This window comes from Amia ocellicauda, chromosome 3 (assembly GCF_036373705.1).
Source record: "Amia ocellicauda isolate fAmiCal2 chromosome 3, fAmiCal2.hap1, whole genome shotgun sequence".
In the NCBI taxonomy this organism is placed as follows: Eukaryota; Metazoa; Chordata; class Actinopteri; order Amiiformes; family Amiidae; genus Amia; species Amia ocellicauda.
This window is the reverse complement of record NC_089852.1, coordinates 31,320,182-31,345,236: the sequence shown is the minus strand read 5'-3', so window position 1 is coordinate 31,345,236 and position 25,055 is coordinate 31,320,182. Positions and strand designations below refer to the sequence as shown.

Genomic DNA, 25,055 nt, shown 5'->3' with positions numbered 1-25,055 from the left:
GTGTTGATCACTGCAGATCCCCACAGACCGTCCCCTCGGAGGGAAGAATAAAGCTCCTAAACCTGCTGAGTTCAGTGCAGTCTAATGCTTCCCTCACAGAAACACTACTAGATATGTCAACGAATGTCAGTGAACCGAACCCGATCATCTATAGTATAGGATAAACAAAGAAATAATGAGATTACAAATAAGTAATCCATCCATCCATCCATCCATCCATTTTAAAAAACGTTTATCCTGGTGAGGGTCGTGGGGATGCCGGAGCCGAGCCCAGCAGGCATAGGGCGCAAGGATAAATAAGTACATATTTTTATTTTTATTTCAAGTGTTGGGCACGTGGGGGTTTTCTTTGTCTAAATTGAGGATAGCTGTGAATTATTATTGAGATATAGTTTAATTTTAATTCTGTCATGGTTTAAATTATTCTTTGATATATTTGGCTACTTAATCTATACATTATTACATACATATCTCCTCCATATAAACTCAGATCTGGTTATGAGTTTAATCCAACTCTTATTAACTTGGTCCAATTTCCAGGTAGCATTACAATGTATCGTCATGTTAACAGGAACTTGTTTTTTCCCCACCAGAAATCGCAGGACATCAAAGTTCAAAATGGAGAACTCTACACGGGTTACCGTCTTTACTCTTTCTAGACTGAATGAATCAAAGAAAAATAAGAATATCTACTTTGCTTTTACTCTGCTTCTTTACCTGTTGATGACTATTGTTAATTTGACCCTGATCGCAACAATCATCATTGAGAAAACCCTCCATGAGCCCATGTACATCCTCCTCTGTAACCTGTGTGTCAATGGACTGTATGGAACTGCTGGATTCTATCCCAAACTGCTAGACGACTTCCTCTCTGATTCTCATGTGATCTCATACGCTGGATGTTTGACTCAAGCATTTGTAATCTATTCTTCTGTTCTGTGTGAAATAACTATTCTAACTGTGATGGCTTATGACAGGTATGTGGCAATATGCAGACCCTTACAATACCACAGTGTCATGACTCCTCTGACTGTTGGCAAATTACTACTATTCACCTGGGGCTATCCATTGTCTGGGTCACTCACTTTATTATATTTAACTTAAACACTACCTCTGTGTGGGTCTCACATTAACAAACTGTCTTAACTGTGACAACTGGTCAATTGTGAATCTGTCATGTGCAGCCACCACCCTAAACAGTGCCTATAATTTTATTCTTATAATTGCACAACTTGCACAAGATGCCTTTATCATATATACTTACATTCGGATCGTTAGAGCATGTTTAAAGTCTATCGAACAGAGGAGTAAATTCATGCAGACCTGCCTGCCCCATCTGATGGCTCTGATCAATTTCATCCTTGCTACACTCTTTGACGTGATGTACAGCAGGTATGGGTCAATTACTCTTTCTCAGAGCCTGTGGAACATTATGGCTGTGGAATTCCTGGTCACCCCCCCCCCCTTTTCAACACCCTCGTATACAGACTGAAACTGCATCAGATTTGAAGGAGAGTCTTCAGAGCATGTGCCAGAGACAAGGTCACTCAGATTTGAGAAGGAGGTGGCAGTCAAGAGGCATCAAAGGCAGAGAGGCACCTGGATGTTCAGGTCCAGTACAGGGCTCCAGGGGCCGGTTGTACTAAAAAGGTCTTATTTTAAGTCTTAGCCTTAGTCTAAGTTCTGTTAAATTGGACTTACGTAAGACCTGACGATAAGACCGTTGCACGAAACAAAACCCTGCGGGTCTTACGTTAGCCCTGGCTTACCTGATGTTGCTAAGCAGCAAAGTCTGGTCTTATTATTTTTGTGAAAAACGAAAAAAACAAAATGGCTGCTTGTAAAGTAAAAAATACAAATTTCACCAAAAATGAAAAACTTGCAATAGTTGAGCAACTAATCATAAGAAAACGGGTACATTTGGGTTGAAATGCTGACAAAATTAAAGCCTGGAATGAAATAACACAAAACGTAAATGTCATCAACCCAATGTAAATGTATTTTTAAATTAGTTTTTAAAAGCACTTCATTTCACGTCACTGTTCATGTTATGTTTAAATACAGTACAATCAATCATAGAAAGTGTATACTACGTTTTTACGAGTTCAACGTGTGTTTTTTAAACATACAACTCACTAACACTCAATACGTTTAATTAGCACGTTGAGGTGGGCGAACACTTTCTGCTTTTGCTCATTACATTTCTAACCCTCTAGTTACCGGACAGCTTCTGCAAACCTGCACAGAGACACACCTCACTGTGTATCATCTGATATAATAGTTGAAACACTTGTTATATTAAAAATATATAAATGCATCACATAATATGCATATTGTTTGGGAGTGTTGTTTAATAAAAATACTAATTTTAATGTATGCCTATTTGTACAGTGAGGGAAAAAGTATTTGATCCCCTGCTGATTTTCTATGTTTGCCCACTGACAAAGAAATGATCAGTCTATAATTTTAATGGTAGGTGTATTTTAACAGTGAGAGAAAAAAATCCAGAAAAACGCATTTCAAAAAAGTTATAAATTGATTTGCATGTTAATGAGAGAAATAAGTATTTGATCCCCTATCAATCAGCAAGATTTCTGGCTCCCAGGTGTCTTTTATACAGGTAACGAGCTGAGATTAGGAGCACTCTCTTAAAGGGAGTGCTCCTAATCTCAGCTCGTTACCTGTATAAAAGACACCTGTCCACAGAAGCAATCAGTCAATCAGATTCCAAACTCTCCACCATGGCCAAGACCAAAGAGCTGTCCAAGGATGTCAGGGACAAGACTAGACCTACACAAGGCTGGAATGGGCTACAAGACCATCGCCAAGCAGCTTGGTGAGAAGGTGACAACAGTTGGTGCGATTAGTCGCAAATGGAAGAAACACAAAATAACTGTCAGTCTCCCTCGGTCTCAGGCTCCATGCAAGATCTCACCTCGTGGAGTTTCAATGATCATGAGAACGGTGAGGAATCAGCCCAGAACTACACGGGAGGATCTTGTTAATGATCTCAAGGCAGCTGAGACCATAGTCACCAAGAAAACAATTGGTAACACACTACGCCGTGAAGGACTGAAATCCTGCAGTGCCCGCAAGGTCCCCCTGCTCAAGAAAGCACATGTACAGGCCCGTCTGAAGTTTGCCAATGAACATCTGAATGATTCAGAGGAGAACTGGGTGAAAGTGTTGTGGTCAGATGAGACCAAAATCGAGCTCTTTGGCATCAACTCAACTCGCCGTGTTTGGAGGAGGAGGAATGACCTCAAGAACACCATCCCCACCGTCAAACATGGAGGTGGAAACATTATGCTTTGGGGGTGTTTTTCTGCTAAGGGGACAGGACAACTGCACCGCATCAAAGGCACGATGGACGGGGCCATGTACTGTCAAATCTTGGGTGAGAACCTCCTTCCCTCAGCCAGGGCATTGAAAATGGGTCGTGGATGGGTATTCCAGCATGACAATGACCCAAAACACACAGCCAAGGCAACAAAGGAGTGGCTCAAGAAGAAGCACATTAAGGTCCTGGAGTGGCCTAGCCAGTCACCAGACCTTAATCCCATAGAAAATCTGTGGAGGGAGCTGAAGGTTCGAGTTGCCAAACGTCAGCCTCGAAACCTTAATGACTTGGAGAGGATCTGCAAAGAGGAGTGGGACAAAATCCCTCCTGAGATGTGTGCAAACCTGGTGGCCAACTACAAGAAACGTCTGACCTCTGTGATTGCCAACAAGGGTTTTGCCACCAAGTACTAAGTCGAAGGGGTCAAATACTTATTTCACTGATTAACATGCAAATCAATTTATAACTTTTTTGAAATGCGTTTTTCTGGATTTTTTTGTTGTTATTCTGTCTCTCACTGTTAAAATACACCTACCATTAAAATTATAGACTGATCATTTCTTTGTCAGTGGGCAAACGTACAAAATCAGCAGGGGATCAAATACTTTTTTCCCTCACTGTATAGTTACAATTATTAATATATATTGCTTATGTTACAGCTGTTTTACCAACTGCATAACAACAGGACATTTACATATTTAATAATATTAATAATAAGATTCTGAAGATGTCTGCCCCATTCAAACTATAAAAATAAAAACTAGGTTCAAAGAGAGGACCTTTACGTTGAATTTTTGGAACTACAGAAGGAAAATCTTTTGTTGTAAAGGGAAAAACTTGATCTAGAGATCAAAATGTTAAAGATTTAAATGGCAAGATTTGAGTTAAATGTGTAAGGAGAAAAGTATTATTGTAATGTATTAAGAGTTGTTGGTTGTAAATACAGTTGTCATTCTTTAAAATAGATACTAGATAATAGATTTGTAATCACCTAAAGTATTAAAACAGTTTTTATTAATTAAATTAAACATTTATTAGTTAAACTTCCATTACTATTTATGTATGCCCTTTCATATAAAAACATCTAAATTACCTGGCATATGTGCTGCCATGTTGGTTTCATGTCAGTTTCTATAGCAAGAGATACCTTTCCCCATTTAAGCCTGGTGTCAGGTAGACTTAAAAAATGACTTCAATTTAAGACCAGGCCAATTTGTGCAACAGGCCTATTTATTTTGGGCTTAAATTTAAGTCTAAGACCTAAAAAATGGTCTTAAAAGCATTTAAGACCTTTTGTGCAACCGCCCCCAGTACTTCAAACCACAGAGCAAGAAACAGTAAACTTGAATTTGATACTGATGAAATTACAGACTGTAATTTACTACTTCTACTACTGCTCATAACCATCATCCCCCATCACCACAAATCTAGCTTGTAAAATGCAGACAGAGTGTCAGTGGCGGTTCTAGACCATTTCAGCTAGAGGGGCCTGGCTGGGACCAGTTGAAATATTACGGGGGCTATCAATGTCCCCGCTGTGCTAGCAGGGGGGTGCCGACAGTGTTTCTTTCACAGTAGCGAATGGGGGGGGCGGAGTTCCGTTCACATTAGCAGGGGGTGTGCTGACGGCATTTTGAATTGAGGCTGGCCCCCCCAGCGGCCCCCCCTATGAACTGTTGCTGCTGTAATACAGCAGGGATTCCATCTGGTAGAATATTGTTTGATATGCAGTTGGCGACCTCATGTGTCCAAGCAATGTATGACAGAAACAAGACATAGGAACACACAGGAACACATCTCTGCCCATCTGGAAAAAATACATGGGTCTCCGCTACTGCATTGAGACCTGAAATCAGGGAGAAAGGTTAACTGGAGTGTAAGATCCTGACAGACTTGGTTAAATCAAAATGTTTTTATAAAAAATGATAAGCTGACCAAAGCAGGAGAGAATCAAAATCGTGTTCAATGTTTAAAACAAAACAGATCATGCACCCCCTTGGGCATGGCTTTCACTGAGAGCTGGACACTGTACAGGTTCATACAGCACTGCTTTAGCTGTGTTCTGGAGCACCGTGCCGTACTTAAAACCAGTGGGACTGAACAGGAATAAGACAGAGACCCAAGAGACCTTGACAACAGCAGCATGAGGAGTGAAGGAACAATTACACAATAATTACCTGCTAGAAAACAGCAGCAGCCCACTGAGGTCACACTGGGGAATGGGTCCGACAACAGAGGCACTGCAGCAGCCTGAATGTACACAGCAGCCGGAGCACAGAGATACCTTCTCCTCATCAATCCTACTTAGATCCTCGTCCAGAGTCTCACTGTCTTTCTGCTCAGGAGGTAAAATGAGCAGGAGGTCAGGACAGCCAATGAAATGTGCAGAATTTGTAGGCCAAGGTCATCCTGTTAGTTAAGGACATTGTAGTCACTGCTGAAATTGTTTATTTCCCCTGAAATACAGTACTGATTAATTACAAATCTAAAAAGCATGAATACGAGTTTGTGGGAAACAAGACCCTGCAAAGTATAATACCTGAAGTGTCCCTTCACTGTGACTCAGCTAATGTTGTATTTTTGAATTATATAATTTCTTCATTATGATAAATCACAGTAGAACAATTAAAAAGAAAATTAAAATCAGCACATTTAAGGAGAAAGGGGTGTTTTATTATGTTGAAACATCAGCATTGAAAATATATTAATGCAGCAAATCAACATATATACATTCAAATAAATATAAGAAAAAAGTGCAAAGTCTCTGACAAAGAAATTAAATTACTTTTTTATAATGTGCCTCACATGGATGTGTCTGTGCTGGTGGTGTCCATCTATATAGGCTGTGCACACACACACATAGCACGGGGCTACATTCACTTTATTCCTCCAGAGCTTAGTGCAAATCAGGAACAGATTTACATGTAAACAAGCTGTTCAGTCCCTTAAGGCCAGAGAAAGCTCTTGAATAAATTGTGCTGTGTTGTAGAAGATGACCTTACATTTTTATTATAAACACAATTTCATATTTTACTTGTCTTTCTTTCAGTATGTGATCTGTTGGCTGTGGTGGCCGTGTTGTGCTGACTCCCATCGGCAAGGAGCCATTTACACTTGTGGCAAAATAGATGCTTTAGAGTCATAAAACTGAAAGACATCTGTTCCTGTGTTTAGCTTATAACAAGATGTATATATCAAAATACCTTTCTGTATGCTGTCCCTATGTTCTTCATTTCAATTTGTAATCAATAAGACAATAATATACATCACATTTTTTGTAACCATGTGGAACATTGTAGATGTGAAAATATATTTCTTGAAAAATGGTTTCACTGGCTAGATATACAAAACATATTAATACACTGTACTATTTCCTAGGTGTACAATCAGTGAAATATGTTTCATGACAAAAGAGGATGTAGATCTTGACTATCAGTAGGTGTTTTTTGGATTTTGTCACACAACTACAAAAAGTAAATTCAACTCAAAGTTCGCTTTCCATTATCTCATTTTTAAATGCATTCGACCTGTCAACTTCACACAAGGTAGCTCTCGATGATTTTAAACTAAAATATATATATTTAAACAAACTTACTCGCTACAGGAAACAACTGTGGAGTTTTCCTTGACCTGCGAGGGTCAGAAGCCTGTCAGCAATCTTTATCAAACTCAATACTTATGCATAACACAAGTTTGGGTACAAGAACCAACAGATTAACAGAGGAACAAATCACTGAGTCAACCGTGGCACAATTAAAAAAAGCAGTTGAAGCACACACAAAAGCAGCATACAACAAAGTAAACTGAAAACCAGAGCACAGAAAGCACTCCACTGTACATCAACAGCTCTGTACACAATTTCAAGAAACCTTACATATGCACACCACTAAAATATGTTTTTAAACAGTAATAACAATAAAATACATATGCATTTTATAAAAAGCCAGAGATGAGGTAACAGGACAAGAGATTTCACATTAACAGAGATGTTACTAAATTCTACCCTCTGTGGAATTTTGCTCAAAGTCCATTACAAACCTCAGCTCAAATATCACGATTACAGCAGCTCCAAAACTCATTATTACACCCTTCTATTGAATAATTATTTCACCCCCCATGTACCCAAGAGGGCTTTATAGTTGGGAAGGAACTCACTTCCCCCAACATAAAAGTCCAGAGCAGGAGACGTGCTGCCTGCACAACTCCATTCACACAGCAGGCAGGGACTGCTCAAACAACAAATCTTAGTGGTGAATTGACATTGGACTGAATTGAGATTTCATTTAAATTCATACATCTCTCAGGAAGAGCATTCACCGATGTATGTTAAGGACTACTGAAATTCTTTATTCAAAACAGATTTTTCTTTCTTTCTTTCCTTCCTTCTTAATTTGATTTGGTAAGAGAACCTGCTGTAGAATTCTCAATGCAGGAAGAACAGAATTCAACACGCCCAATGCTGGGGTAAAACCTTTGAAGTTGTTGACAATCATGAGGTTATTTAGCAGGATGTAATAGCACAAAGGTAAAAAAAAATAACATATCTTTGAAGTTAGTGAACAAAGAAAATAAATTAAATTTAGTTCAGGAAAAAAAAGTGCTTACAGTTACTATGGTATGACACAAGTACCAGTATTTTAATTTTAAAATGTATATTATCTCTTCATTGTCTACCAAAAATATAATTCAAAAATATTTTAAATATAGGCTACATCTACTTTAACGTGATGAACACAGTATCAGTTTCAAAATTTCATCTCATGTCTAACATGTGGGAGGGCACTTGGCAACAGAGACAGACCCAATAAACTAGTCTTTACATTTCTATTTGGAAGTGCATATTCCCAGCCCCTACCTTCCAGAATGTACAAATGTGTAGACTTCGGATTGCGACAAAATATTCACAGCATGTAAATCTGGGACTGCAGAAGGCAATGTAAAGGAAAAGAACACATAGAACTTCCCACTCCAGCATTTTCCCCTCGATCCCTAGCTCTGCAACAGGAACTATCATTTCTGGAATATCCACAATGCCTCGCACGCATCCTTACATTACAAATTACATACAGGGCCGGTTTCACAGAACAAGAACAGCACCAGTCCAGGTCTAGCCAGAGTATTTTAGGTAGGGAAATCCATAGACAAATATTGATCAGGGTCTGTGAAACCTGCTGTCAAAGTAGTAATCCTACAAAAAAGGCAGCGTTTAATCTTTGACCGGAGACATTGGTACACAAGGTATCCTGAATCACCTGTCAGGTATAGCTATCTTCTGTTTGCACTGTACATGTTAATGCTGTACTGTTTTCATTCAGAACAAAGGTGTATGTTTAATGCACAGCCCTGGCCTCAAGGCTTATACAAGTATTGGCAGGACATATGTAGCAAAATGAATGCAGTAGCCTCTCCCTCTCCTCTCCATCCGCCTCTCCTTTTTTGGTTTGGAGTGTCAGATTGTAAACTTAATTCAGTCGTGTGTATTGAGCATTGTATTAGTATTTTCATAAGGACTGAGGCCCTTGTTAAACCATGAGTGTCTACACACTGCTGCAGTTTTCATTTCTGTTGTCTAAAACATGGTTAGTTTTGTTTTCAATTAGGTAAAACACACAACAAGGCGGCAAGACTCAGGAATGACGAATTCAAATGTAACCTGCCTGGGCCTATTTTTTTTGTGTTAATAGCACTATTGACCGCACAACCTGCTTGCAGGGATTATATAGTAGAGAGAGCTGTCCTGCCCTTAATTAGAAATAGGCTTGACTGCTGTCTAGGCATGAGAATACACTGGGATTCTTCATTCTCATTGAAGAAGCAATCAGCCAATCAGACAGCAGGGTAGACCCCTTCAGTCATATAAAGCCCAGATCAACGGTGTCAATGTAGCTCAGTATTGGGTTTGATACGGAAGTGGTATACAAATGATACATTGTGTGGCATGTGATAAGCCTTTGTTATGTGGAATTGTATTATTTTTAAATGGTGTTTAAATCTTTGTTGTTTTAATCAATGTTAAAAAAAATACCCTTAGTGATTTCCCCTTGTACATGACTGGCAGGTTTGATTAGTGTCGGTTATATAAATTCAAAATAACTGACACTATTCTGCAGCTGGACTTTTGTGTCAAGTTGTTCTGATCTTACAGAAGACTTTTTTTCTGGCCACCTAGAGAGTTGCAGGACTTGTTTTGAAAACAAACTCAATGGTGGCAGAGAAAAAGGACACCACCACTGTGTTTCCAATCATATGAGCTGAAGCTATAACCTTACACTATTGCCTGGGTTATAAATAGAAGAGCCACATACATAAATTAGTTATACTGGAGGTTCTCCTCCCCCTTTCATGCTCCTGTTAAGACTTCTATTTGTTAATTAAAGGTTGGTGTAGCTGTTTACACCACACACCGTGCAAGAAGTGGCAAGGTGGTGTATGTGAAGAATGGGCCTGGACTTCTGCAGGACAGTTTAAGTAGTTAGAAATCCATGTGTAAGTACAATGTAGGACTCATATGAAAAGGATGATCTCCCAGTTTCTGTGTACCTGCTCACTCTCTGAAGTGACAGAGGAATAGGTTTAGCCCTGCCTCTCACAAGGGGCAGGTCAGAGAGATGCATCCGTTCAAGTAAATCAGTGCATTTCACAAGATGCACAACCAATCCTGTGGAGCTGCCAGGTGTGCATGATTATTTGATTAGATTTAATCAAACCACAAAGCAGGTGAGGGGAGGGATAATCAGCAGGAAGCCAGCGCAATGAAAGCTTGCACATCACTGATTCAGAGCTGCAGGAATGAACAGGGGAGCAGACTGGCAAAACAAGCCCCCAGCCCTGCTATCAACACGCACGGCCAAAGCGAAGACGCCATCCACCAGAAATGCAGACTGACAGCGTATTTCTTTAACCCCTCAGATGCCTAAATGTTTACCACTTGTCGCAGCCCACACTGGTGAAGCAACATTTATTTAAGAGAAAGTTGTCCTGGTGATCCAAAATGAGACATTTCTTTCCATGCACTCTTTGCACTCAAGAGGCAACTGCTAAATCTATCCCAAACAACTCATCATTTATTTATTTAGTTCTTTTCACTTTTGGTTTATACTTTCATAAAAGCAATAATAAGATCAGCATGAATGTCTTCAGATTGGAAGTTTATTCTCCTGGGGGTCTACAACGGAACACAAAACCACAAGTGGTTCATGAAACTGAACCCTGATTTCTAACGACCAAACTGAGAATTAAATAATTTAAAGACGTAGAAAAATTCAGACCGTCTGCTACAACAAAATACTTATAACATGTAACAAATGTACTAAAATAACTCTTAACAAACCAAAATAGTTATTCCTTAATAACATATTTACAAGGCTAAGGAGTAAAAAGAAATTGAATCCCCAGGACATTTCCCTTAAACATTTGTAGGCAGTGCAATGCAATGTAGTGAAATGGGAGTTTCTGCGAACTTAATACTATAAAGGGCTTCCTCCTCTCAGACGGAGTGCCTCTTCAGGTTGTTTTTATCAGGCTCCAGGAAATCTTCCACAAGGGCATCAGTCAGCCGACAGAGCTCCTGTTTAAGGCTGGACACATCACTGCAGCTTCGAAGAAAAAAAACAACATTAAGGTGTGTGTGTGTATATATATATATTTTATATATATATAAATATAATATATAATATACACACACACACATATGGGTAAGGATCTCATTCTGTTCAAGCCTGTTTTGCTCTCATAATTCCCTTTGGATAAATAAGCATGACCCAAATGAAGACATCATAATAACATTATATCGTCATCATCATAAAAGATCATAAGCATTTTGACTGAGGGATGGGATGGGGAGTGATGGCTGGCAGTGACATAGACCCTGTAGGACACTATCATCTAAAGGACAAATATAAATCTATGACTTCATAGTTCATAGACTTCACAGCACGCAGTGTCCATGTTCAACACACACCTTTTTCCTGGAGCAGCACAGAACTCTGCGTAGTGCTTGATCTTGGGCTCGGTGCCGCTGGCCCTCAGCGTGGCCATGATCCCATTCTGGAACGTGAAGGTGATCATCTGGCTGCTCTTCGTCACGGGCAGAACCTAAGCCACGGCAAGACAAGCCATTATGAGCAGGACTTCTGGCTTGCATTTTTCAAATTATGTTAATTGTGTGTCATCGTCCCCCTCCCCCCACCCCCTTAACAAACAGGTTTAATTGTGCACCCGGAAAGCTTCCGTCTTCTGTCCAGCAATTTGCAATTTCATTACACCTGTCTTGTGCTGAAATTACCCCTGAAACACATACACTGGAAACAAAAACAAATCTCACACATGCCCACCCACAGCAGGCCTAGACCAACGGATACAAAGACAACTTTGCCACTCGTCCCAACATGCCGAGAAGACACGTTTAATCTGACCCAATGCGCTCGTACGCGAAATTGAAAAGAAGACAACGGCAGTGTTGAGATCCAACAGACACTTACACTCTTGTGGTCGTGCTGGCTGCTGTCGTAGCCAGTGGTGACGTCCCTGACATGAGTGATGTCGTATCCCCCGCATGCCCGGGGGTACTGCCCCTGGCCACCAAAGTTGCGAAGCCGCGTGAATATTCTCTTGACTGTGGCAGGGTCATGGCAGACAACATAGGAAGTCTTGGAAATGTGGAAACCATAGCTGCAAAGAGAGTGGCAAAGGCAAGGTTAGGAATGGCAGAGGAAGGTTAGACAAAAAGGCAAGACAGCTGAGAGCACACACACTTTGTGACAAGAAAGCTGCACAGCAATCTGCTGCTCCCAATTAAAACAAGGAAAGAACTGGGGAAATGCTGTTTTAGTTTTTAGGGGGTTTTCTTGCGTGAAGTCATTTGTCCTACAACATTGCAAATGTCATATTGCATGGTCTCATTTTCCTTCCAAATCCGCTACGACTACCTCACACAACCTCCCCGAAAGAAATTGATTTCTTACCGTGCGATCGATGCGCTGCTTTTCCACAGTAGCGGTTCCAGCTCAATATCTAATTAAACTCCCCCCATTACTTTCGATTTGTCCCTCACCTCCCCACATCACCAGTATAAAGTCAGCCAGAACAATCAAATGACTCACATTTCGTATATGTTTGCCAGCTGCTGTGACATGGTGAGATTCTTGGTTTCCAAATAGGCAGCCATTTCTGCCACCACTACAGCGGCACTCACTCCATCCTTGTCCAGAACTGACGTGCCACACATGAAACCTGTGCTCGCACACACAGGGAAAAATATGAACAAATAAAACATCACAGAATGAGATCCATTCTACACACATGTTCCTACAAAGGCATGCCCTGGTTATGTTAAAATTATCAAATCAAAAAAGTACAGAGATTAAGGGCTTAAGCTCCCTAGGAGTCCCATTTGAATCTTTTCAATGTAAGATTCCACAAAATTAAAATACAATTTAAAAATCAGCAGGCCCTCAATAGGAGCACCTACAACATTGTGACAGTACTTCAATAGTCGTCTCAATAAAAGGTCAAAATTCCCTGACGTGCTGCTGTATTTAAACCTACTTCAATGGATTCACCAAGTGGGAATTTTACACACAGCAGCCCCAAAAATATTTCATTTAACTTAAAAGCAGGCATCATGTCAAGAGCTTTCTTACACTTTCAAATAATTCTCTAAGGACTGTTGATTTATTCTCAGCTGTAATAATAATAATAATACGTACGCACCGATAGACTCTTCAAATGCAAACAGGACTTCTTTTCCTTTGTCCGTCAACTCTTTGATTATGTTGCCGATCCATTTGAAGCCTGGTAAGGTTTCCTGGAGGACATCAAAACAGTAAGTGACTCAGGGAGGGTAAATCAGAAGGTTAAAAAATACCACATACAGCAAATTTCAATTAGGTTTACCTGTAACTAAAATTCAGCCAACCACTTTAGGAGTGACGTAATAACAAAGTGTTAATGGAGAAATGGCACTGTGCACTGCCACGTAATCACGAAGGCCGACTGATAAAAACTACCCTGAAATATCATAAACCTCAGGTCAGGGCACTGTGAGCTCTAATTAAGCTACTTAAACAGTTCACACTGAAATGTAAAGTCTGACAAAAGATTTGTAAAAACACAAAAAGGAACTATGGTGGTTCGGTACAAGAATGATAACAACGATAAACAAGATTCAATTGTCAACATACTTCTAATAATTATGTGTTAATGGTATTTGCGGTGTGGAAGTTCGTGTTTGTAAGCGCAATGCCATTGAAACTAATATGAACATTCCTCCCCCCACCACCACTAGTCCTCCACTGACGTCCTCCAGAGTCCTGTGCACTGTCCTCCTCCCCTACCTGGAAGTGAAATCCTTCCTTGTCTGCAATTGTTTGGAGAATTTTCGAGGACACGGTCGTGGCCAGCATGTAGACTCTGTCCAGGTCAGCCGGGTCAGTGTGCCGCTGCCTCCAGTTGGACAACATCCACCAGCCGAGCAGAGCAGCCAGCTCGTTCCCCGTGAACACCTTCCACTGGCCCCTGCAAAGACAGAAAAGCACTAAATAAATTGATAATAGCTGTATATATCGAGGCTATGAAGACAGACTCAGTGTGTGAGCTAATTCTCTTCCCTTGATATTTCTGCCACAAATGGAAGCTGAAGAAGTCAGAACTGGGATTAATTCAGAGAGCTTCCAAAATAATGTTTCTGCAATTATACCCGCACTTCTGTACAACAATGAAGGAAAGAAACAAATCTAAGAGAAACCGATTATATTATTGCGATTTACAATCAGAATAAAGAAGTGACCTCACAAGATGAAAGGTTTTTCTGTGTTAAACAATTTAAAATGTCCTTAATACAGTGAAGTAACAATGCACATGAAAAAAAAAAATGCTAAAAGATGATCTGTGGCTCAATTATTTTGAAGGTTTAAGTCTCAGGTTCTGCTCTACCTACATGCCCGTTTCTCAATATGCAGCCCAATTTGGGGTTATACTGGTTTGGTTTGGGGTTATAAAACAAACTTTTCCTTCCTGTGCATATTTGGGTTCCATGGATTTTCCTATGGCGGTTACAGACATATTTCATATTTCAGTCTGTTTTGGAACTGCTCATAAAAGCCTCTGCAGCTCCTGGCACAAATATGGAGCAGGTGAAAATAGACACCTGGGCAGTGGTACATACTTCTCATACTGCTCAGCCACAGCCAGGCGGTCTGCATCCGGGTCGGTTGCAAGAACCACCGAGGCGCCCTCCTTCTCTGCCAGCCGAAGGGCGAGTTTCTAGGAGAGTTGTCAATAAAAATTACTAAACACACAAACAAGAATAGGGAGTTACCTCGTACGACATCTTCAGTCCTGAAGAAGTGTCAATGGCCAGAAAGCAATAACTACAATAACTGCACGTCTCACCAGGACTGACGCTCCTTCCTCAGGGTTGGGGCAACTGACAGTAGAAAATTCTGGATCAGGATCTTTCTGCTCCGGGACGGGAATCGGGGGGGGAAAGCCGAACACTTGGAATGCCTGATGGACGTAGGCGTGCCCAACGCCATGGAACGCTGTGTGCACAAACTTCATAGGCGTCTCAGCATTGATTTCTCTTTAAAAAAAAAAAAAAAAAATTAAAACAAATAATTCAGAATAGGGTAACTGATCTCAAAGATTTGTCATTGATGGAGCAGTTTATCGAATGCATTTTTGTCCATTCAGGGCAGAAGCTGAACTGCACAGCAAATGGGAAGGATATGCTGCATCAATCAGGACCAATAAATTAAAATATTCCACCCAAGACACTCCCACTGCATACGTACCTGTGAAAGCAGAGTAATTTCAAGTCTTCCATGTACTGCCTGCAAACGTGCTGCAGGGGGTCGCTGCATAAAGCACTGCTGTCTGCTAGGTTCTCCTTCCAGGAGTCAGTCCAGGGCTCCATGCTGTCCTCTATGCACCTCAGGATCTCCTTGTCGTGCGGCGAGGCGATCTGGGCTCCATTCTCCCAGTAGACCTGAAAGAACAGCAATCATGACTTCAGAATTTGGAAAGTGTCTCAGAGATGCCATCCGGCATTGCACACTGTGCTGTACTGTACTATACTGCACACTGGGGAGATTACACAGTTCAGAGAAGGCATCAAATCCTCCTCAGGAAAAAGCTCAATGGGCCGCTGATGTAAGGACTCATTTGACTGATTTAGCAAACCAGTAATGGCCTCATTCTTTTTTCTTTATATAAAAAGATATACATATAAACAAATATATTAAGCCACACCACTTAATTATGCCCAATTGCTGTTAAAAAGCCACACAACGTCATCTTGGGTTCCATTTCAAAGGTTAACAAAATCAAAGTATTTTATTTATTTCTTAAGTCAGAACTAATCTTTCTAACATGCTCTCGTTGTCATTGTTCAGCTGTAAGGCACCCCAACTCAGCATCCTGTACCTTGTATCCATTGTCCTCTTTGGGGTTGTGCGAGGCCGTGATCATCACCCCTGCAGCTGCTCCTAGTATCTTCACTCCATAGGGCTACAAACACACAGCAGTCGCAAATCAGATGCAGGCTCGAGGCATGAGAATGTTACATGGTAATTTCTTCAGAGCTCAAGTGCAGGAGCTTAATCATCCAGAGCCACAACACCCTTGATTATTTCAGCTTTCCTTTTAATTTGTTTTAAGCAGGTCTCAGAAGCAGAAGGCCTTCTCTGTAAGTCACCCACATCTTACTAAACGAAGCACATCAATCAACCTTTGTGCTGTTTTTCATTACTGTTTCTCATCCTATGGAATCATAGTAAAATGTGCAGAAGGACTGAGTTCAAAGGTACACTCATCTAGAGCAAGATATCACCTGGATAGGGTGGATAAGGGCGTCTGCCAAGAAATAAAAAATATTATTATTATCAAATCTGTGTTCTGCTCATGTTTTAAATTCAGAAGTCAGAATCAAGCATGACAATGCTCACAGTATAAAACAGCCTCACTGCTGCCCTGAACAGACAAGGAATCACTTTGACTGCCAATTAATTTGGAAGTAAAATCCTTTGTAAAATAAATGCAAATTTCCTTTGTTTAAAACCAGAATCAATTTTAATGGGAATCCCTATTGTGAACAATTACATCTCTAAACAAAATTCAAACAACACACAAACAAATAATTCAATTGGAACAGGCACAACAGAAAAGGAAGTCCATTTCCAAATGCTTTTGTGTTAGTTTGCTGATACTGCTAATGCATAGGACTCAGTCCAAAGAAAACATCTTGAAATGCATTTTCTTTTTTGACATAGTTCCTGTCAGTCAGTAAGTCAGTAATATCCAGACTTACCACAAAGGGGGTAGGCACATATGTGGAGAATAGATAGACAGGGACACCTTTGGAGAGCAAAACTGCAGCAGTCAACTTTGCAAGTCTGAGGAAAGAAGGTAAATAGGGAGGATGAACCAAGAAAAAAAATCTCAATGCAACAGAATAAGAAACGATTTCAGGTGGATATAAAACAATTAAAACGTTATTTATTCCACAGTATTTCATTTGCATGTACAGTGCATCTGGAAAGTATTCACAGCGCTTCACTTTTTCCACATTTTGTTATGTTACAGCCTTATTCCAAAATGGATTAAATATATTTCCCTCAATTCTACAAATAATACCCCATAATGACAACGTGAAAGAAGTTTGAAATCTTTGCAAATTTATTAAAAATAAAAAACAAAAAAAAGCACATGTACATAAGTATTCACAGCCTTTGCTCAATACTTTGTTGAAGCACCTTTGGCACCAATTACAGCCTCAAGTCTTTTTGAGTATGATGCTACAAGCTTGGCACACCTATCTTTGGGCAGTTTCTCCCATTCTTCTTTGCAGGACCTCTCAAGCTCCATCAGGTTGGATGGGGAGCGTCGGTGCACAGCCATTTTCAGATCTCTCCAGAGATGTTCAATCGTTCAAAGTCTGGGCTCTGGCTGGGCCACTCAAGGACATTCACAGAGTTGTCCTGTAGCCACTCCATTGTTATCTTGGCTGTGTGCTTAGGGTCGTTGTCCTGTTGTAAGATGAACCTTCGCCCCAGTCTGAGGTCCAGAGCGCTCTGGAGCAGGTTTTCATCAAGGATGTCTCTGTACATTGCTGCATTCATCTTTCCCTCAATCCCGACTAGTCTCCCAGTTCCTGCCGCTGAAAAACATCCCCACAGTATGATGCTGCCACCACCATGCTTCACTGTAGGGATGGTATTGGCTAGGTGATGAGCAGTGCCTGATTTCCTCCAGACATGACACTTGTCATTCAGGCCAAAGAGAATCTTTGTTTCTCATGGTCTGAGAGTCCTTCAGGTGCCTTTTGGCAAACTCCAGGCAGGCTGTCATGTGCCTTTTACTGAGGAGAGGCTTCCGTCTGGCCACTCTACCATACAGGCCTGATTGGTGGAGTGCTGCAGAGATGGTTGTTCTTCTAGAAGGTTCTCCTCTCTCCACAGAGACACGCTGGAGCTCTGTCAGAGTGACCATCGGGTTCTTGGTCACCTCCCTGACTAAGGCCCTTTTCCCCCGATCGCTCAGTTTGGCCGGGCGGCCAGCTCTAGGAAGAGTCCTGGTGGTTCCAAACTTCTTCCATTTACGGATGATGCAGGCCACTGTGCTCATTGGGACCTTCAATGCTGCAGACATTTTTCTGTACCCTTCCCCAGATCTGTGCCACGATACAATCCTGTCTCGGCGGTCTACAGACAATTTCTTGGACATCATTGCTTGGTTTGTGCTCTGACATGCACTGTTAACTGTGGGACCTTATATAGACAGGTGTGTGCCTTTCCAAATCATGTCCAATCAACTGAATTTACCACAGGTGGACTCCAATCAAGTTGTAGAAACATCTCAAGGATGATCAGTGGAAACAGGATGCACCTGAGCTCAATTTTGAGTGTCATGGCAAAGGCTGTGAATACTTATGTACATGTGCTTTTTTTGTTTTTTATTTTTAATAAATTTGCAAAGATTTCAAACAAACTTTTTTCACGTTGTCATTATGGGGGTATTGTTTGTAAAATTTTTAGGAAAATAATTAATTTAATCCATTTTGGAATAAGGCTGTAACATAACAAAATGTGGAAAAAGTGAAGCGCTGTGAATACTTTCCAGATGCACTGTATATGCTAATAAACGAAACATTCTCAAAAGCTTAGAAAACAGTAAGTAAGTACTTCTTTAAAGTAAGAAACGCAAATGTTATGAATTTAAAAATGATGCTCTTCAGAATTCTGGTCCCAAGTTTCCTGTTTTCAGTCCATACTCTGCCAAACACCTACACCAAGTCCACAGTTTTTTCCAGCAAAGACATGTGGACATTAAATAACTAACAGCTCAAAAGCTGCCGTGCACCTACTGAATGCTGAAATAACAATTCCATGTCAAAGTCCTTGGTTAATAAGACCGTATATTCATTAAATATGATTTAGCCGTTTATTTCTTGCTTTGTTTGTTGATGTATTGTTTTTTAAATTGCATTAATTTCCCAAGCAATTGTAAGTGAATTCACCTCCATGGTATGCCAAAAATGCAAAGAATGCTTTATAGAGCACATCTGTTTTGAATACCATTGTCCTTCAGAGTGTGTACAAGCTGCGTCATGCATATAACAAAATAGACCAGATTAGCATTTAAAAACCCTTTTCCTCTTCAACAGGAAGCCCTTTAGCAGCAAGGTTAGATGATCTGACCTTGTTGAACAGATTAGGTCAGTCTAGGAACACGCATGTTTCAGCTGTGTTTCACTGCACAAGCAGAAAGCACACAATCCCATTCCCAGTAAGTATAACAGATGGGAGGGATTTTCAAGACGGGTGATTAGCAAGTTTGGGGAACCGTATAGTGATATGTGAAAGTCAAAACCAGCAGCACATTATTAACACGTGAATATTTAAGCTTCAAACATAGGAACAACCCTATGCTATCTGGCAGAGTAAACCACCTAAACTCGAGTCAGTGAGATTCCTAGTGCATGTGTCAGGTGACCTGGGTAGAGTGCTGGCAACAGCTGAATCTAGAACCCATTGATCCCTAGATTAAAGTCAAGGAAGGACAAATGACAACAAGACCTTTGCTACAAATGGATAAAAAGCCTCCCAAAAGCCACATGTTAATAGTGATAACAATATTACTAATAACAACAATGGTCTCCATCACATTCATTGGCCAGATACCAGACACTTTTGCTGCCTTTTTTTGGCCACTAATTTTACGTGTGCATCTGCATGGCAAGTGCACTAATGTATATTATGCAACCTTTGCCTCAGGTGGCCTGGGGAGGTTAGTCACAGCCTGTGCAGCACGAAGCACAAACCAGTTAGAGATTCCCGAAGACAATGGGTATATGTATAGATGGATATTTTTCAGCTGTGTAAAGGCTGGCTACAGCATTAAGGGAAGACAGGTGCGATACCTTTTACTGCTGCAGCTGCTGGCCACAGCCCCCCGTGTGTCATAGCCTACCACCACACCTCTCCTCTCCAGGTCAGGGAATCTCCTCTCCAGGTACCTGTACATGCCCTGCATCCCGAAGAGAGAAAACCCGACACTACATTCAGCAGTCTGGAACGAGAAGGCTCCCCACATTGCACAGCTCAGTTGTCATCTTCAGGAAACTCTTACTTGACCTGTTTGAAAGTTCAATGTAACTGAATAAGACAGGGCATGAGAACTGAGTCAGACATGGGCTGCACGGCATCTGGTTTGTTTGCTTGTTTTCTGTACAAAATCACATTGTAACTGTTGTTAAATGTTAAAAGATGGTGTGTTTTGTTGTCCAGGAAATGTAATATCATATAGTTGTGGGGGAAGAAATAAAAACTGCCATTTTTTTTGGAGACATGAACATATTTGATAAGCATTGCCTATGCCTCATGATGTTCAGCTTATCCTGCTGATAAGCTGGACATGTTACTCTGGATTCATTTTGCATCCAGCTAACCAGGAGGACCTGCTAGTAAAAAATAAAAAAAAAGCACTAAGAGCCTTATTTTCATACTGGGGATTAGGTTGGTACTAATTGGGTCATATAAACATCAGACAAAACCTATTTTCCTGTCTGGTGTGATCAACCATCAAGATTAATCTACACAACACAGGAACAACTCTCTTGCTTTTAACTCGACAGTATGCAGGCATAGGGCTGTTCATTACCTGGAGAATAAAGAGCGGTGTGACCAGTTTCAAAGCTTACATTATAACAGACTCCTGATTGCTTAGTGTTTAGAAGACATTTATGTTTATATTCAATTACACAACCTGCCCCTGTACCTGCTGGCTGTATCAAGAGGGGAGAATGAGAGGGAGCGGCAGCAGTCATGTAGTGTAATACATGAGATGCATGAGGGGTGAAGGTCATAAAGGGCAGACACACAGAGGGAGATGCTCAGTCAGTGCTAGGGAGAGAGAGAGCAGGGTGGGTGTCTGACCTGTGTGGACTGGATGACAGTGAGGTCATTGATGAGGGCGAAGCCAGCTCCCATGGGCGCCCTGAGCCCCGCTGTCCCGAAGGCCATCCTGGATCCCAGCCGTGCCCGCAACTCGCCCAGCTGGCCCTCCCGCAGCAGCGTCTCGATCTGCTCCCGAGTGTGCACATTCTGCGACAGGAGTAAACATGTGTCAGGGCCACCAAGTCATCATACTAATCCTTTAATCATAAAGCATGACTGTGGCTAAAAGGTGTTTGGTCATGTTTATGCTTCCCTATTTATGTTAAGGCAGATACCATCCACCCACATATACTCACACACACTGTCATCAACACACGTAACTTGGAGCAGCCTTCATTTGTCCCTAATTTCCTGACACTGGCAGTGTGGCATAATGGTAAGTAAAAGAAACTAACACAAAAAAGGTTACCTAGGAGACAGATTGGCATTGTTGTTTAATAATTAAAGGGTACATCTACACTCTTTACAGCTGTCCTGGAGTAAATTATGCACAAGGAGCTGTTCTGGACCATGACGTTTCTCAGGCATATCGAGCACAGCACTGCCAGTGGCTTTGCTAGCTCTATTTAAAGTAAGCGGACACAGAGCAAGTGAAAGTTCAGAGGCTTCAATGATGCTTTACAGAGTGAGGGCAAGAGGCATGGATGCCCAAATGAACAGGCTACAGCCGAATAAGAGACCAAGAGCATATGTGTTGTCAGTGAAATACTTCAGATCAGCTGTGGCCTTGAGTGGCCTTCAGTTGTCACCTTTTTCCACTGCAATCCCCCCACACCAATGCTCCACACAGACATAATTGAGCAGATTAGAAAAGTTTCATTGCCATGTCCGAGAGCTGAACCATAAAGATGTATTGCAGGTATGGATTACCCTTGGGGTAAAAAGTATGATCAAATCCCCCAGTTCTGCCGTACACCTCTGCAAGGCTACTCTTTGCACCGCAGTTCAGTGAGGTACGTCATAGTAAAACTGGGCTGAAGTTGAAGAATTAGTTAAAGTGGTCATGAGCATGAGGCAGACCTCAGGAACTGTCTGAGAGTGCATCTAATACATAGTATATGCAACTTGGAATTAACACAACCTCTGTATTTTCCCATTGAACTGACAGCAGGAGAGATTCATTTAACATTGCCTCTAAGGAATTATTTAATATAAAAATAAACAGTGCATTCAAGATCTGAGCACAAAATGGTTTCTTTCTGTCAAAACACTCTCACGAACAGTCTTCAGACTACACACGTTATAAGCTTACATGTAGGCATTACCATTCTCTTCAAAGTTTTGCAATGTTACCTTTAATATACTGCAATTCAGGCAGCTTGGGATTGTGAGATATTTTGGTTCTAAGAAAGACATCAGTTTATTAACATCTGAGCAACTCCCAAACAGTACAAACAGTCCTTACACTCAGCTGAAGTTATATCAGCTGCAGGACATTTATATTGCCAATGTTAAGCATAGTTGTTCGGAGATAATGCCTCTCCTGTGGCCCACTGACAATGCCTCAGTTTTAATAACAACAAAGAGGTTTTAGTGGAGAGCTGATAGGCTGAGTTATTTAACAATAGTGCAGATGGGATAGCAACTCATAACAAAGGGTCACTCTGCTGGTTTCCTCTGTCAGGGATATGCTCTCCTCTGACTTTGTTTTAGCATGACACAGCTCTCAGTCCATCCTTTCACTCCTCTTTATTATAATGTTAATGATCAGATCAGGCGTGCAAACTGGATTCATCATCTCCACTGCAGGAACTTTTTTTTTAAGAAGATAAATCATACTTTTTGTTGATAACTTTTATTTGTAGAAGTTTAACTTTTCTATATTAACACAAAAGTCTATCAGACCAACTCTCTGCTGTGCAAGGAGAGTATCAATACCTTTACCAGGATATTTTATCTCTAATATGCTGGAAATTAATCTGCACACATTATTAGAGAAGACTTCTGTGCCTCGAGGCATTACCGAGAAGGCATCCAACTGTGGCTACTGATAACTGAAGGTCTCAATAAAACTATAACACGATACATGTCTTCCTTATGTATCAGACAACACTGGGTCTGGGACATAAGTCTCGTGCTTATTGTGCATGATATTAGTTGAGTAGATTTGAGATCACAGTAACTCTTATCTATATGGTTTACAATTCTAATATTGAACTCTTTGCACTCAGTGTCAGAGTTACCCAGACTGATACGCTTTGATATTCGGTTTAGAAATGCAGTATTGCCAGTAAAATGTCTGAATTAATACTTTTCTTTACCCCCTCCTGATTCAAATATATAGAGTTTCAGGTGGAGCTATAAATTCCACAGCAGCCCAGTTGAAAAACACAGCTTCCAAAGACTGCCAGACAGTATCTTTCATTCCTTGGCTGATAAACAGGTTTGACATTTAGAAGGAGAAGGTCAGCCAGCTCCCAGGTCTGAACACCACTGCAAAGCATAGAGCTCCTCAGTAACAGAGAGACACTATGAGAAGTAAAGCTGAAAGTGACCCTCAGTCTTGAGCCAGGGTGCGAGCCTGAAACCCCTCAATGCTCCTGGTAGGACATTTATTGCCGAGATCGAGCCTCGAGAAGAATCGGGCATTAAAAACATTCCTCACACCTTGGTGCTGCCTGAACTGACACTCTTGTCACGGAAGCAGTGAGGAGTACAGGATTACAGCTGCTATTTCAAAAATAAAAATAATAATTTAAAAGGTTTAATATATTAAAAAAAAAAGAAAGAAAGTGGTGGTCCTTCCACAAAATGTGCAAACTTTTCAAGATTTGTAATTAAACTAAATAATAATAATTATTATTATTATTAAATCTACAGACAAGAAGTTGAATAGTGATATTGCATCAATTCATTAAAGAGCTAAATTAAGTTTATGTACTATTTCAGGAGTGTAGTGAATAAGAATAATGTCTCAGCTTGGCATTGTGGACTCTTATGTTATATTCTGGATTGAGCAGAAATATGAATGAATGTACTTCAGCTGGAAACAGGAGCGATTTCAGGATTGAAGTGCTGCTAGCAAGGAAATAGACAGTAAGTGGGACATTTCCAGTAGGTGTTAGCCCATTAATTAAGCACTTGCAAAAAGACTGAGCCAGACCAGGTCTAAATAAATGCCCAAGCATTCAATTATCAGCTGATTAAAACAAACCAAAAATGCAAACACGGTGCACCCTCAGACAAGATAATATGACTAGATGAAGACCTAATTATAGCTAGATTCGCCAAATCAACCCAAGAAGTGTGTGAAGTTAGCCGACATACTGACCTTATCCCAGGTTATCCATTGAAAGATGGCCTTGTCCAGCTGAGGATCTCCAGTGGTGTGGCCAAGCAGGTTGGCATTGAGGTCTCCTCCGCAGTCTCCCATCGCGAGTAGACTTCCTTGTGGACCGAGTGGACTGGATACTTCCTTATCTGTTATGTAACAATTGCTACCGGAATTAAGTGCAAATGCATTAACCGAAAACAGATGAAGACAAGATGCATTACAGATAATGACACAACTCTCTCTCCAAAAGCCATGTCAGTCAGTTAAACTTCAACCGTTAATGGCTGGTGGATCATCATTTGTATATACATTTAGAAAACACTGCAACTTAACAGAATTTACCTTTTAAAGATGCAAACACGATGATCGCCCATACACCAAAGTCTGTCTGCCTTTATTTATAACATCATCAATAGCCTAGTGATATAAACCAGATTCATTTTGCACTACTTGTTACTGTATAGATGGCTAATGCTGGAAATAGATATACCCAGTTATACGCTTTCGTAGCTATGCCATGCAGTTAATAATAACATAAACGCAATTCAGCCGGCTGTGTAACGCATCTACACACAGACTCAGTATAACCTATTGCCGCATTTTCAGATGTGTGGCCCTGCGAACAGTAAAAACAATCTTAACTTCCAGGTATGACACAGACAGTGCTACTAAACAACTATATAAGCCCTACCGATTTAGCACTGCGCTGTACCCGCAGTCTCGACAGAAACAGATTCTCGTCATGGGCTTCTGGGAAATGTAGTTCTCTCAGCGGCAGCTGACCTTTAGTGTAGGAATAAACTACAATGACTCCCAGAATTCCTTGCGCTTAATAATAATAATAAATTATAATACTTAAAATTCTAGTTATTATTATTATCTTAACATAGATTGTGTATGACAGAACTTTTGACTGATATTGGATATGTATTATTTTTATTGTAGTATGCAGGTTCATATCAGTGGTAGTTTGTCATATTGATTATAA

At 40.7% G+C, this 25,055-nt stretch overlaps 1 protein-coding gene across 5 annotated transcripts; it reads right to left on the bottom strand.

Moving 5' to 3' along the window:
• Nucleotides 1–5,991: 5,991 nt before the first annotated feature.
• On the bottom strand, nucleotides 5,992–24,816 carry pgm2l1 (phosphoglucomutase 2-like 1). Of its 5 annotated transcripts, none has more exons than XM_066699099.1 (15): nucleotides 24,759–24,816; nucleotides 24,065–24,230; nucleotides 20,773–20,940; nucleotides 19,758–19,864; nucleotides 16,647–16,731; nucleotides 15,764–15,847; nucleotides 15,133–15,326; nucleotides 14,732–14,921; nucleotides 14,505–14,602; nucleotides 13,675–13,855; nucleotides 13,052–13,145; nucleotides 12,442–12,571; nucleotides 11,821–12,010; nucleotides 11,301–11,434; nucleotides 5,992–10,935 (listed from the first exon to the last, which is right to left on the bottom strand). In XM_066699099.1, exons 1-15 carry the CDS (start codon nucleotides 24,809–24,811, stop codon nucleotides 10,827–10,829), a joined length of 1,983 nt encoding a protein of 660 aa, XP_066555196.1. In that variant the 5' UTR covers nucleotides 24,812–24,816; the 3' UTR covers nucleotides 5,992–10,826. The 5 variants fall into 5 exon arrangements, with proteins under 5 accessions (XP_066555196.1, XP_066555197.1, XP_066555199.1 ...); XM_066699100.1 differs by having other exon boundaries at nucleotides 5,992–10,929; XM_066699102.1 differs by having other exon boundaries at nucleotides 12,442–12,550.
• Between the last annotated feature and the right edge of the window lie 239 nt (nucleotides 24,817–25,055).

Coding starts and splice junctions, on each gene's coding strand:
- pgm2l1 (XM_066699099.1), bottom strand. CDS start 24,811: ATGACGAGAATCTGTTTCTGTCGAGACTGCGGGTACAGCGCAGTGCTA. Junction 19,865..20,772: donor CTGTCATCCAGTCCACACAG/GTCAGACACCCA, acceptor TTCGGGATGCAG/GGCATGTACAGGTACCTGGA. Junction 14,922..15,132: donor AAATTACTCTGCTTTCACAG/GTACGTATGCAG, acceptor TTTTTTTTAAAG/AGAAATCAATGCTGAGACGC.